General features: G+C 38.6%; 1 protein-coding gene across 1 annotated transcript in view; it reads right to left on the reverse strand.

Annotated features, from left to right (window-relative positions):
• Nucleotides 1-16121, reverse strand: part of cacna1ea (calcium channel, voltage-dependent, R type, alpha 1E subunit a) — a gene marked incomplete at its 5' end in the record, with an annotated part of 151052 nt that overhangs the window by 73113 nt on the left and 61818 nt on the right. The window contains 2 exons of the mRNA XM_079827079.1: nt 14411-14550; nt 15113-15218. Of these exons, the coding sequence (XP_079683205.1) occupies nt 14411-14550; nt 15113-15218 (246 nt within the window). The remainder of the gene's footprint in view (nt 1-14410; nt 14551-15112; nt 15219-16121) is intronic.

A 16121-nucleotide genomic window follows, 5' to 3' on the forward strand; every position in this document is an offset into this window, starting at 1 on the left:
TCTCATACATGGTCATACATGGTGAATGCAAGAATTGGATCAGTGCATCCCAAATCCTAATGCTTTGAAAATAGCGTGCTATAGGTCGCCAGATTGCAAGGCAGCACCGTATAGACCTTATGCACCAGAGAAACAAGTGCACAGACATCTTTACAATTCTGTGTTTGAACTTCTGTTTTTGCGGTAGCTCTGTACATTTCTATGGCATTGCTGTCGAAGAGTAAAGTGAAGTGGATTTTCTTATTAGAGAGTTAACGAAAATGATCATGAGCATTGTAATGTTTGAAGCGGATGTTGTAAAAAATGTCAGTAGAGCGGGAAGATTTTAAAACAAGCCTTTTTTTCATAAATCAGCAAGATCTTGACTTCATGCAGTGACAATACAAACTGGTAGACAGAACACAACGAGCACATCACTGAAAAGGGGCGGAGCTACATACAGTCTAGATATTCCTCAAACATTCTTATCAATAACTGATAAGCTTGCTTAATTTAACATGTATTAAACTGATTTTCTTTATATATTAACATTTAAATTTTCTCTCACCATATATTTATAAGTGTACCTTCCTATCACCAGTGAAGTACATACTTTTAGTGTCATAGAAATATGGGGAAAGGGATTCAGCCTATATTTCTCCACATGTGCAAACTAGTGTTATCTACAGTCCAGCTGATGTTGTCTTCTGTATGCTCCTCATTATGAATATATCAGCTGGGTTTCCTCTAGCAAGCATGTGACAGGTGAGCTGTGGTAAAACTAAGGCAAGCTCTTTTTTCCTGCTATCTCGTCACCCAGCTCTCTCCATTACAGCATTGTCCCTTGGAGCCTATCGCTTCTTAAAAATAGCGTGGGTGTAAAGCCCTGCTAGAACAATGTGGGCCATGCACGGATGACAGCTGTCTGTCCTGTCAGAGCGCAGACACCTCCGCGGTGCTACAGGCTCCCGGCAGACGAACTTATAACTCCTGTCAGGAGCCTATATGCTTCTGCCTGTTTGCCAAGAGCAGAAATTATTGCAGGCTCACGCCACGGTTTCTTTAGAGCAAACATTAGGGCAAACAACCGTGGGGAGATGGGGAGACCAGATTTAAACTGATCAATCAATTAATCAACAGCTGTTTATGATAATTAGGCTACCGCTGGGTTTATGTGAAGCAGGCCAGGCACACAATCTCATTAGGATGTGTGTTTATATTTGCTACCTGTCACCAGGCATGATAACCTAGCATTAATTGGAGCTTAGTGTGTTTTTCCGACACTGATTCTGCCTTTCTAATTTAATTGTAACAGATGGATGTGCATGTTGAACATGGGGTCAACGGAAATGTTGATGGAATCCAGAAAAGCATGCCATGGTAGCCAAATGAGGGATTGTACTGATCTCAATAATCTGTTTCACTGAATTTACACAAATTAATCAGTTCAAAAGTTTACATATGCTTGATTCTTATTATTTAAAACTGATCTGTGTAAATAGTTTCTTATTTTATATTCTGGGAAACATGCTAATATATCATGCAGCTTCTGAAATGCATTATTAAATAATAAAACAATCTACACTTATTTATAACGTTTAGCAGATTCTGCAATTCAAAATACAAGCACATTTTGAATAGCAGTCAATAGAGAAAGATGTTTTTCAGAACATCTTTACGCTAACCAGCCAAACTTTGACTCTTTGGGTTAAAATGATATAACAGAAGCTCCCACTCTAAAATGTATCACGGCATCTAGTTTGGCAGGAAATTATTTACAATTTGAATCTTCCAACAAGCCAAATTCACACAACATTAGTTACTGCCTACTACGGTCAAAGTCTTTAACCCTGTTATATTTTTACAAGCTTAGTCCAAATACATATAATTTTTCTGAATGTTGTCATATTCAGGTCATGGTGAACAAGGAATTTAATTATTTACACAAAAGAGCTCATTAAGTAAACTGTAAATTACTGTAGATAAACTACTCCAAATGAGTAGAAATTAACTGGTCTAACACAAGCATACAGTACTGCAAGTTTCAATCTTCTAGCTTATTGGAGAGACGTTCATAAGCCCTATTTGGATCGTAATTGTTTCTCATGGTGTCGTAAGTAGGGTTGGGTATCGTTTGGGTTTTTCACAATACGGGACAAAACCGTAGTCGTAAGGTAACCCATTTCAAATATAGCGTGTCTAGCTTCCTATTTTTAAACAGGAGATTTAAATAATCACATAATAGATAAGACATTATTTTTCTATTGTTAAAGTAAATATGAATTTATTCGTATTATTCCAAGCAGTAATATCATTTTATTTACAGCTGACAATCATGCGCCTGACCATGTGAGCAGCGCGTTCCCAGGTTCTTAAGATCACAGAACTCGCTCCTCCACTGTGAATCAATCGCCGCCATCAAATGCACAGGTTTTATTACTGAGGTGCCATGCTAATTTTTTTTTTATAGACGTCAATGTGAGAAGCAATTACCGTCTGAATAGGGCTGTAGATGTACATTTTGCAACACTTCTAAAAAATCATTTAGGAACAAAATATGTTTAAAGACCCCCTGTGGTGAAAATCAAGTTTTTGTTGTTGTTTATGTGCCTATGTTGTGTTTTTAATAGGGATGCACCGAATCCAGATTTTTGGGGTTCGGCCGAATACCGAATCCACTGGTTAAGATTCGGCCCAATCCGAAACCGAATACTGAATCCTACTCCCATCCGCAGTCCATTATCACAGTAAACACATTAATGAAGTAACGTCCTCAGCAGTGTAGGGATGCCATTAACTGTTTTGGTCAAGTTTACTAAAGTAAACATTGTCGTGTATGTTCTTCTCGACGCTATTTCATGATGGTTTATAGAAAAATTACCCCGAGTCGTCCTCTGTCGTTTCAAAGAACAACCCAACGGAGAGCGCAGGTGGCGCGCGCTAGGGTTGTGCCGACATCAAGATGGAGCGCCACCATCGTGATGCCACGCCCCCGTTGCGAGTCTGTTGTGTGCGACACACACTAATCCTCTTCTATAGTATTAGTTAAACTAAAAACTTAGCAGGGATTGCTCTGTAAATTAAATTGAGAATGTAACTAATCCATATATGCTATTTTAAATACTGTAGTCTATGCCAGATATATAGCCTACATTTTGAAATCATTTGAGGCTGAAACATCCATATGCGTGTTTATTTTAGCACTTCCGTCAGTGAAACAACACACTACAGCCTATAAAACAAAAACGATTTTCAGTAAATAATGGTAACCTCAAGAATATATGAAAATTAAATATTAGTTAGAAAAATATTTGATTCATACTATTTCCCCGCAAAGATGTGTCATATATATGTGTACAAAGATGTGTCATACATATATGTGTCTCTGCGCTTTGAGAGGAATGGGACACTGAATAGACACCTTCTTAAATATCTTCGTCTTCATATGTTCTACTGATGTTGCAAAGCAACACTTGTTGTAAAAGGTCTGAAGAGTGGATTTTATTTTCCACAGGGTCAAGACATTTAGGCAATGTTTGATTATTCACTGCCAGAGAAAACGAAACTAAAATCACCGGCGCGTGTGTGAAATGCGCTATTCAAATAAACCAAACTTAATTCCGGTTTCTTCAAAGCTTACGGATTCAGTGTATTTTCGTTTTGTCATCTTAATTTGGTAATTATTTAAGTGAAAAATATTTAGTGTAGGCCTATATATTTTATTAATTTTATTTATATTTTATCTGATCTATAGATCTATAGGCTGTTTGCAAGGTAAAATAAAATACACTTTGGCTGCTGTCTGTAGATTCCTTCATGCACAACTCGTATTCTCTCGGATGTTTCATATGCAAATTTATAACAGCGGCTGTTGTTAAGGGTCCTTGTCATCACGAGACAAATCGGCATTGCAAATTGAACGCGCAGCTCAACTTGAATCGCCTTCTTTTGACTTAAAGTATACTGCCACGTTTTCTGTTCATGAGTTCCATTTTCACTTTCAACAGCGGCGTCATTACGTTCGATCAGCGGGGCGCGCATAGTGCAAGCCTAGTGTTCGGGTTCGGTGGAAAAAAATTCTGAGGTTCGGCAGAAACCGAACCCAGTCAAAAAGCCCAATATTCGGCCGAATCCGAACCCGAACCCTGGATTCGGTGCATCCCTAGTTTTTAATATGCCTCAAGACAAATCATGTGCAAATTCATAATTTAACACCATTGCTGAGTATTTTCTCCATAAAACTGCAGTGAACCAAAGACATACTTATATATAATTAAGAAGAGTAAAGGTTATGCGTAATTTGGCGTGCTGTCCGGGGGAGGGCTCCGAGCTCAGAATTTGGCCTGAACTCAGGCCCCGTCCACACGAAGCCAGAGCTTTCCCTATCCAATCTTTTTTTCCCCTCGTTTCAAGAAATATGCGCGTCCACATGAGAGCACTGAAACCGACTCAAAACGATGTAGTATACATGCCAGGCCAGTATGTGGCGCTGTAACTATGGCACAGAAATACACTAACAACTGAGAAGAAGAGTTGTGGCTAGAAGAGGTACAGCAATGTTAGGAAGTGAGGCAAAATCTCACAATAAAATAATAAATAAATAAATTTGCTACTTACCAGATTGTATTTTATTAACGCCTACACCTACCCCAACCCTAAACCTACCCTTACAATAATGCAAATACAGTAATTAAATGACGCAATATTGATGTGCGCATGCCCAGTGCCCGTAGTTGTATCCCTTTCTAGTCATTCCCATGCGGGACGTGGTGTGATGACATCACCGTTTCACAAAATATACGGATTGGCTGTACTACACTAGAGTTTAGATTCTCTGCCCGAGCCTGAGCCCGAACGCGGGCCAGGTCGGGCCAAGATTTCCCGCCACTATCCTCGGGCCGGGCCCTTGATCAAGCGTTTGTGTTTTTTTAATCATTACTTTATTAGCCTAATTGGGTGGGCAGAAAGCTATGCCATAATCAGAAATAATATATATTTTTAGCAAAGTAAGAACTTTGTGGAGCGCAGTGATGGAGCGCGCAGGACCGCTTTGAGACGCTAGTCATGAGCTGCTCGCATGAACGCACGCATTGCTTAACTAGCCTATTTCTTTTCTTTTCGTTTGAATTGTTTTGTTTAAAAGTGGAAATTTCAAGCTCTCTATACACATATTTCTCATGTCTGTGAGGCAAGTAGCCTGCTGAGTTTCGGTTTATTTATGAGACGCGCTCCAGTTCATGTGCAATGAAAGTGATCGCTCCCACGCCTTCATGTCACGATTATAGTCTGCTATAGCCTATTTGCTTCTTATTTATTAAATCCAGTAAAATTGGCTGACGAAACCTTGATTAAAATTAAGATACAATTTATACGGGCTCGGACACAACGTGCACAGGCTCGGGCTTGATTTTTCGAGCCCAATCTAAGCTCTACTGTACAGACGAAAACGCTAGGGGGTCATTTTCAGATTTATCCACTCTGGGACCCGGTTAAAAAAAATATTGGATTCATGCTCCCAAAACTATGGATCCGTGTGGATGAAACACTGATACGGTACAATTTTTTAACGTATAGAGCTAAACGCGTCTCCGTGTGGACGGGGCCTCAGAGTACTCCCCCCGGTTGAAATTGGAATAGTAAGGACTAGAAGTAAGGGGATGGGGTGGTGGGGGGATGCTGATAAACTGTCAACGAACAGAGGTGAGTCTGCTGTATATATACCTCTTATCGTTAAGTGAATTGATTAACTGAATGTGCTTCTCTCATGTTAATTGGGTTCATTATCTGAACGTGCTCCTCCCAAACTTTGTTAATAAAACATAATTTGAAATCTCTGGTGTTAATGACGTCACAAATTACCTTGTAACCAATAGCATCAACGTGCTGGCGGGTTTTAGCATATCATTAACTATGCAGGGGAGTCTTATCCTGGTATATTTTTCTCTTGATATGAAAAATCAGGTACATTTAGCAATATAGTGGGTGAATTACAGTATGTGCATGATGTATATTACGATGTTATTATGAACTATATGCCTTTCTCCACTGACGTTCTAAGTTGTTTAAAGTGTTTCTAAGGATAGTGATTTTCAGAAGGCAGCTGTCTGACTCTGAGATGGTTAACAGGATCATGGTTTTTGTAATATTAGCAACACATTATTAGTTTTATAACGTAGTCTAAGTCAAGCAAAAGGTTAATCATATTAATGACGTTGTAAAGAGCAATACATGCAACTAGGGTGGCCATTCGTCCGGATTTTGTCCAGACAGTCCGGATTTTAAGCCCCCTGTCTGGCGTCCGGCGCAGCCTCAAGCCGGACACTCATTTGTCCTCCTTTTTGGAGTTGCGCTGAAAAGTTGCTAACAAAAAAACACCGCTCTAGAATCTTTATTGGGAAGCAGCAGCATAGCGTCTAATGCCGTAAGATCTCTGGTCAAACAAATGATTGGCTGAAAGCGATGTCAAATAAATATCTGATATATCTTTGGTTAAAAACGTATTATATATCATAACGTTAACATGCTGAAACATCAGAACTCTTTTAATCCGGAATGGACAAAAGAGCATAAATTTATATAAAAAAAAGCAGTTGAGACGCTTTTCATGGATTTGGCACTGTGTCAGGTTATTTGTTTATTTATGTATTTATTTTATTTCCAGAAGTCCAGAAATGCTATGCTTTCAGGCACTGTGCACTTTGCAAGACAGGTTCCTCTCAGTGGTCAGTTTTTGAAACAGACATCACATTGTCTTGAATAAATACAAATACTGCGAACAAACACTTTTTTGCCTCTTACACATAGGTCTACTTATACTTATATCTATAGATATATTGTAGATCAAATGGTCTGGCAATGAATAGAGTAGGCTATTTCAGAATTACTGTATCATGATACCATCGATATGATGGACAAAATTGTATTGTAGTTGCGAGTACACGAGAGTCCTATGCAATTATTCTTGCTTCACTAAATGCCGCAAAATGTCCTCCTTTTTGGTGTTATGGAAATGGCCACCCTACATGCAACACATTACAATTCTGATACCCCGACTTGTATACGAGCCTGTATAATTCACTCTTCCACTTCTTCTTCTGAATCAGTTTCTAGTTCAAACATATATGGCTGAATTAAACCAGTATTTCCATTCGGCAATATGTAGTATTTACTACAAAAAGTTGACCAAGTTGACCGAGTGGTTCTGAGCTTGTGGGATTGACAGGAGATGGGGCTAATTTGCATATTCATGGAACTGCATATACTAAATGAAGCAAGGATGTAGAGTTACATTCAAGCTATTTTAAGCCATGAAGAATTTTTTTCACAGGGAAAAAAAGTTTAAATGTCCTTTTGGTGATCAAAGATGAGTTTTAAGGGATAAAACTAATGACTACAGGGGGACATTAAGAGGTGAGAAAACAGTACAACCAATATCAATAATTGGGTCTGTAAGGGTTAAATATGTTTTAATGCAAAGAAAATAGACTTTGCTATCACTTCTAAGGTCTCAAGTAGTATGCCGGAGGAATTCTACCATTTTCAGCATCCAAAGAAATCATGTTTACTGTCGCGCATGCATGTTTTCTTAAAATTGGCAATGCAGTGGATCTGAAGGATGCTTATCAGGGTCTCTGAGAGAGCTCTACGTGTTTGGCAGAGCCGCAGAGGAGCAGACAAAGTGTGAGGGGAGTACACCATGCCACAAGCCCACAGCTTAAAGAGGGGGCGGGTGACTAGTAGACACCAGTGCTTATTAATGTCATTAGGGATGAGGTCCTCTCATTCCCCAAGATTCTGGGTGCTGGATGGTGACTTGCAATGAGGCCCAAGATTGCAAAGACACCATTTGCATTTAAATGACTGGAGTCCTAAGCCAGCCGATAATAGGCTTTAAGGAAGGACTGGCAACCCATTTATCCACCTACTCACAGTGACTATACAATCAGACTTCTGCACCATGCCACCATACTGCGCTAATCTGTACTTCCTGTGCACAACGCTGCTAAGACACAGTCAAGAGCAGAGGAATGATAACTAGCACAAAAACACACCCACGTGCAAAGATAACTGTGAATGCAGTGACACTGGAAATGACACATGAATTTCGTGTCAACAAAGTGTATGAACCAGGCAATATGTAAACCTATTTACTTTGAGACATGTCCCTGGTCTTAAGGTGCATGATTTATCAGTGCATGTTATTTCAAAGAAGAATAAAGTTTGCCTTTGTAATCTTCAATCAAACTGAAATGCTTTCCTTTTTGCCTAATGTTACCTTTATGAACCAATCTGTTCCTGGGAACGTTAAGTCTAGTCTTACAAGTTAGACATACATTTTTTTTTTAAGACCTTTCACTTTTCTTATTAAGTTGCATAAAAATGTAGACTGGTTAAAGGCATCCGGCTAGCACATGTTTACATAAAAGCTTCTGTTGGTTAAAGGTGCTCTAAGCGATCCTGGGTGGAGTAACTTCTTGTTGACGTTCGAAGTGTTGTCAAACAAAACAGAGGCTAGCTAGACCCTCCCTTCTCCTCCTCCTCCCCACCGTGCTTCCTGATTGGAAGCCCTTCTGCCGCTGGAGTTCTTGCCACCTTTCGAAGGCTTTTCCGCTGTAAATTCGGGACTTTCCTTTTCCCTTTTCGTTGCAAGTTGTTCATCAGAACGTCGTCTCTTTGGTCATGTGTCAGCCATATCAAAATCATATCATTCAAACTTCCCTCTTTATGCTTCTCTCTTCTACACCCCCCCAAACCTCCACCCTCAAATCATTCTTGTCAGTTATTGGCTGGAGCACTGTTTATTATGTTTCGTTGTCCAGACTGCCCAAGTTTGTTTTTGTTGCCGTTTGTGGAGCTTGTGCTGACTACAGAGACCGCGTTTTTTTACAGTGTGTTCAGGGGACAGGCAGCTAGAGGATAGTGAGGAGATGTTTTCTGTATGTGACAAAATGTTTTGGCCTAAAAAAACACGTGACATCGCTTATAGCACCTTTAATGAAGATTTGACGGATGAACTCGTGGCTCAATTGGACTCTTGTTGTGTCAAGAGGTGATAAGACTTTTGATCTTTTGATATTACTTTGGTCACTGTCACTATGGTTACTATTAAGAGAATACAGGCTTGACTCTTGTAGTACGTTCATATAGACAGTGTTCAAGTGTGTGAATGGGACATTTTCCAGACATCTGTAAGTAAATGCAGTTGTCAATCCCAAAAATTGAGAGTGTGAACATAGCCTAAATTAGGATTAGTTTCTGTAATGCAGCCCCTGATGGATAAATAGGCCACGTTCACACAGCAACAGGTTGTCAGTCCTTTAAGTCCTTAATACAAGTGCGTTCACACACAGTTCAGTTACAGGAGTGACAACCGCATTCTACACAAATAAACTCACACCTGTACATTTTGAGGATGTACAACAAGATTCTCGGAGAAGGCTGTGACTTAATGAGTCTTAATAAGTGAGTCATTGAATCATTTATTCAAACGATTCGCTCATTCAGTGATGAAACACCGCCATGTGTTGCTCAGAGACGCAAAACAGTCCTGTGGCTTTATTTGGAACTATTTTCGTTAGCGAAAATTTTGTGTCTAAAATGTAAGTCACTTAAAAGGTTAGTTCACCCAAAAATGAAAATTCTGTCATTAATTACTTACCCTCATGTCGTTCGACACCCGTAAGACCTCCATTCATCTTCGGAACACAAATGAAGATATTTTAGTTGAAATCTGATGGCTCTGAAAGGCCTCCATTGGCACAAAGCACGGTTCACTCTCAAGACCCATAAAAGGTACTAAAGACATCGTTACAAAGTCCATCTCACTACAGGGGTTCTACAATAACTTTATAAAGTGACGAGAATAGTTTTTGTGCGCAAATTACGACTTATATATGTGATGACCGATTTCAAAATAATGCATCTTGAAGCTTCAAAGCGTTATGAATCAGCGATTCAAACCGCTGAATCGACTCACTGATTCATAACGCTTCGAAGCTTCATGATGCCTTGTTTTGAAATCGGTCATCATGATATAAGTCGTTATTTAGGTTTTTTTTGCGCACAAAAACTATTCTCGTCACTTTATAAAGTTATTGTAGAACCACTGTAATGAGATGGACTTTGTAACGACGTCTTTATTACCTTTTATTAGGCATGTTTTCTTGAGAGTGTAAAGTGCATTGTGCCAATGGAGGCTTTTCTGAGCGATCGGATTTCAACTAAAATATCTTAATTTGTGTTCCAAAGATGAACGGAGGTCTTACGGGTGTCGAACGACATGAGGGTAAGTAATTAATGACATCATTTTCATTTTTGGGTGAACTAACCCTTTAATATTACCCTGTTTATTGAACTGTTGTATAAAATCAATATCACATTTGTAATCATGCTGATATTAGCTATATTAAATTATATAAATATAAAACATTGCGGCATCGTGAGAGGTAGGGTATCCCCAAAGGGTGGATTGCTTCCCAAATTGACTCCAGACAGAGATCAAGCCACTGGTTTCTTTTTAATCATCAACTCAAAACTTCAAAACTTTACAACCAAAAAACACTCTTCCAGCTTCTCTCTATGTCCAGACACGGGCAGTCTCTCTCTTCTCAGCTCATTAAAAACTTTTCTCTTTTTCTCGCAACAGCTGCGCTTCCATCACTGAGGAACCTGGAAACTTTAGTCCAGGATCGGATGGCCATCTTGGCTTGTAGTCCTCATGCTACAACCACCTAGATGGCCCATACCTTCCCTCTATGTGACACACCCTCTCACGTTGCTACAAGACATAAAGAAGTATTTTTGGACCTTTATCTTGAATATTATGGGCATTCTAAATGCATTTTAATAGACTAATTCAAGCAGTGAAAGCGTGCACTCTAAATGTGCAAGCGCACTAGTCTAACCTACTAGACTACATCACGTATGTGCACGTACGTGTATGCGTCCACTCTCTAGGTGTCTTATTGTAAAATGAGTGATATACTCGATAATGTTAGATCACACATCGTTAAAACAACAATCACAATATAACCGTAGACGATATATATCAAAAGTTGATATTACTTTGGTCACTGTCACTAAGGTTACTGATAAGAGATTACAGGCTTGACTCCCATTGCATGCTCATACAAACAGTATTCGAGACGCTACTGCAAGTTGCTGTGTGAACAGGACATTTTGAGACTCACTACTGTAAGTAAATGCAGTTGTCAATCTCAAAAACCGACGGTTTGAACGTAGCCATGAAGTCGCATTTAGTAAGACAAAGGCATTGTGCACTTGTAGTCAATTACTTGACATGCCACCCTTGCAAGTATTCCACAAAAACAACAGTAAATTGTTTATAAAATAATGTCTTGAAAATAATAAATTAATAAATAATAACTGCAACTGCCATTATAAAATGTATGTTCAAATCAATTTTGAATACATTTTTTTATGTAGTAACAATGATGTCACATGTTTAATGAGCTTTCCATCCTCTTCCTGTTCTCTCTCTCTCTCTCTCTCTCGCTCTCATTCATTTTCCATTCTTTCTCCTTGTTCTCTGTGCAACTGACTTCATTAAAATCTAATGAGCGGCTATGACTCATTTGATGCCACCAGATCTTATAATCTTCACTCAACTCCTAATGAGGGTGCAAGGCTTTGATGAAATACTGCCTCACCATTTCATCAAGACGGAGGAACACAGGATGAGTGCAAGTGAAAGGAACAAAGAAAACTTGCAAAACTGTCTGTTTACATCCCCTCTACACACATTAGCAAAATACTATTGACTTTACACCCTTGTTCCATCAGAAAATGTGTATGAACTTAGATTATGTGTTGAACTCTAGGAACTCTATCAAGCTACAACGGGCAAGGGCAACACCTAGCACACAGTATAAGTGTAGTAACATGACATTCAACATTCACACAATTTCAACTCTGACCTCATCATTTAAAGATTACCAGATAATATGCATGGCACATCATTATGTGGGAGGTGCCAGCATGGAAATCTAACCAAGATGCCAGAGAGACTGATAATGCACACATATAGAAACATCCAGTTGTTCCACACAACATTGAAGGCATTAAGAAATTAATCATCATTTTATATACATTTAACACAAAATAATAAATAGTTGAAACCCTTTTAACGTGATTCTATCTGTAAAGCAGTGTTTCCTGGACCATTATTCAGCAGCTGCGCAACTTAATCCACATGGTAAAAATTGCATTGCAGCTTGCAGTCTGAATGCGATGAGAAACATAAACACAGAGACAATAATACACAGAACGCCTTTCCATTACATTGTCTGCGCTAGCTGCTAACACAAAGCATGCAGGATGACAGTTGAGCCCAGTTCATGAGCAAATGACTCGGACCCACTTTAAATTAGGTGGCCTTAACTACTTTGTACTAACATTTTAATTCATCATTTGATACAATGCACTTATTGTGTACATACATGTTTTTACATTGCACTTACATTTAAAAAAATACCTGCATGTAATTACGTCTGTAATTCATTTTTGTGGCTACATTTATAATTACACAGTTGACACTTCCCTTACACCTAACCCTACTCTTAAACTTACAAATATCACCACACCTGTCCCTAACCCTACCAGTATCCCACCTCAATATCAGCAAAGGTGTTTTGCAATACAATTTGAACACAGTAAGTACATTGTAATTATTTTTTTATGTAAGTACATAGTACTTAAGGCCACCTAATATACATTTTAATTAATCAATCAACAACAACAAAAAACTCACAGGTTATCTGTCTGAACCAGTGTAATGAATTAATGAAAATAGTTTTGTTTTGCTTAGCATATACACAAAAAGTTTGGGGTTAGTATTTTTTTTTTTAGCAAGGATGCATTAAATTGATCAAAAGTGACAGTAAAGACATATTACAACGTTACAAAACAATGTTACAAAATATTTCTATTTCAAATCAATTCTAATCTTCAAACATTCTGTTCATCAAAGAATCCCAACAACAGAAAAGCAGTAACAGTTTCTACAGCAACTGTTTTCAACATTGATAATAAATGTTTCTTGAGCACCAAATCAGCATATTAGAATGATTTCTGAAGGATCATGTGACACTGAAGACAGGAGTAATGATTTAATGATGCTGAAAAATCAGCTTTATCATCACAGGAATAAATTACATTTTAAGAACTTTTAAAATATAAAGTAATTATTTTTGATAGTAAAAATAAAATACAATATTGCAGTTTTTACTGTATTTTCGATCAAATATATGCAGCCTGAGTGAGCATAAGACTTTATTTTACAGTCTCTGTTTAGGAAACACTGCTGAAGCACTTTTCATGCTGAGTGAAGTATTGTACTTGTTTTGAGAAATGCCTAGATGTGAATCAGGATAAACAGTCTTTAGACTCTCAGTCATCAAATTAATTACGTCTGCCCTTCTGAACCTTATGATTATGAGACCTCAACGCTGCTCCTGTGCTGTCTCTAAGATGATTACTTCTTGCTTCTGATGATTACGATGTGTATAACCAACTTATACATCACAGAGGTGTATATTCAAGGGTGTTTTTCTGTGTTGTTATTGGTGTGTGCGCATGTTAGGTGTCAGTATACATATAACGAGCAAATGAGAAATATGGGTTGAGAGGTTAAAGTCTTCTTCCTCTCTTAAACCAGACAAAGATCCAGGGCTAATCAATAATGAAAGAGAACTGGAATCGTGTGAAATTCTCTAAGAAGCCCATCTCCCTTTGTACTTTAACACTATGACAGTGATTAATATTTCATATGTATCGTTACGTTTCACTGTGTATGTGTGTGTCTGTCGCTTTCTTTTCCTCTTTCTCTGTCCCTCCTTTCTCTATAGCTCCCCTCCATGAAAAACAGATGAAAAATATTACGGTACAAAGCAAAATGGCCTCTGCCCTTCATCCAGGCTACTAAATTGTGGTTTACTCTGCAAATGAAAACTTCAGCAGCCTTTCCCTTGAGGAGAGACTTCTTGACACTGCTGTTTTGACAGCACTAACGCAATATCTGCTCTTGGCGAAGGAGTGTTTTCAAGGTGCTGTTCATTTCTCCACTCAGCCTGGTCTGAAAGTTAACACTCTCCCCAGATGATTCAATCAAGCAGAGTTTACTGAGGTAAAATGAGGGGAAAGTCCATTGAATTCCAGCAAATCCACAACCAGCAAATCCACAACCACAATCAAGTTGCCCGCAAGGACACACTCTACAAATCTACAGTGCAAAATACAGGGAAACTATCAAAAGGTTCAGCTGACTAACTAATTTTACGAGAAGAAAATGTAAAGGTGGAATGAAACCCATGCAATGAAATTCGAAACAAATGAAGATGCTTGAACCTGACCTGGAAAGGTTTAAATCAGCAAACTCAGCATCATTCAGAAGATAGTACCACCTGTCACTCACCCACTCAGGACGACGATGAAGTCCATCACGTTCCAGCCGTTCCTTAGGTACGAGCCCTTGTGGAATGCAAATCCCAAAGCAATGATTTTTATTCCAGCTTCTAAGCAAAACATCCCTATGAAGTAGGGCTCTGTTTTTTCCTGAGAAAAGGAAACAGATTGGGTGTGAGACAACAGAAACTGCCTGCATAAAACACCTAGAATTCAAACTCACCCTAAAAAAATGCCATCTATGTAGGGTGCACATTAGATTTTGACACACAGATAGAATGTTCTATTCAATTAATCTTCAAGAATAGCAATTATTAAGATCCTGGTTTTAATTTACTTCTTATTTGGTGAGGCGAGAGTGTCACTACTTGCCTCCGTTTAAATAATCCCTTCTCTGAAATATGTCACTGAAGTAAAACAGTCGGGAAATACTCTTTGAATGGAAATAATTAGCTTGTGGTGAGCAATCCAATGGGGGAAATTACAGTCTGAATAAAGTTGTCAAGAATAAAGAATATGAAAGCGCCAGAGAGAAGGGAACCAGAATAGTTGGTTTTCTCATAACAAAAATTACTAGAAATACACCTATAAGTCGATAACTAGGCAAAAATTATTAATCTATATTAAATTCTTTCACATGAAATCAGAAAATCAGCTGAAAGAGGAGCTGAGGAGAGCGGTATATGTAAGTGGGTAGTAGGTGTGTCCTCACAAGTCTCTTTGACATAGGCGTCTTGTCCTCTCCAGGCAGGTGCTGCTCCAGGGCCAGGACGATGCAGTTGGCGATAATGGTGGCCAGGATCATGTATTCAAACGGAGTTGAGGAGGAAGGTTAAGGAATAGAACATACTTAAGACATATTGCCATTATTGATGTTTGGTCATGAGTGTATTTATTAACACAACATCCCACTGTTGCTGTGTTCTCTGTGCAAAGTTAAACAGTACAATAGTTATAGTGCCACTTAGCAGTCAAGAGCAGAAATGCATTTCTATAAAACATTCATGTGGTGGTACACATGGCAGCAAAAAATGCATTCTGGTTGAGTACCAACTGTACTAGTATTTAAAAACTTTTCACTTGTCATTAATCATACAAACCATAAAAATGAATAATACTAGTAATGAATGAATAACCCTAGTAATTAATTAGCTTAAGTCTTACTGGTACAATAGCAAAACAGCGATTCAATTAAAGGGTCAGCGTGAGGGTAGAAAATTATTGTTGTAATTATATCAGCTATAGCATAAAATCTGTATCTTGTCCACACATTAAAAAACAACAACTAATATTTCCAGGTTTTCCATGATTTTGGGAACGCTGGAGTGTATTTCAGTGTGTGTGTGTGTGTGTGTGTGTGTGTGTGTGTGTGTGTATGTGTGTGTGTGTGTGTGTGTTGTCAACGTACAGGCTCTGCTGATGTAAAATGTGCCAGTATACCATTGTCTTGTACTGTCAAATAAAAAGAGAGCAGCTACTTAACTACAAGTTTACAAGATGTTCTCAGGACCCCTGGTGGTTGTGAGTTCACAGTCAGCCACTGATTTGTATGTGTACAGAAAAATGTTGGATTTTGCAACGTGGGCCCCAGCCAATTTCTGCCAGTGTGTGTGGGGATAAAAAACTGTAAATAAAAGAGCCCAAATCTGCTTAAGACCGAGTACAAATAGAACAGGCAGCTGGAGGACAGATCTCTGGGGAAGTCTCTCTCTCTTCTGTGA

The sequence above is a fragment of the Gobio gobio genome (genome assembly GCF_949357685.1).
Source record: "Gobio gobio genome assembly, chromosome: 10".
In the NCBI taxonomy this organism is placed as follows: domain Eukaryota; kingdom Metazoa; phylum Chordata; class Actinopteri; order Cypriniformes; family Gobionidae; genus Gobio; species Gobio gobio.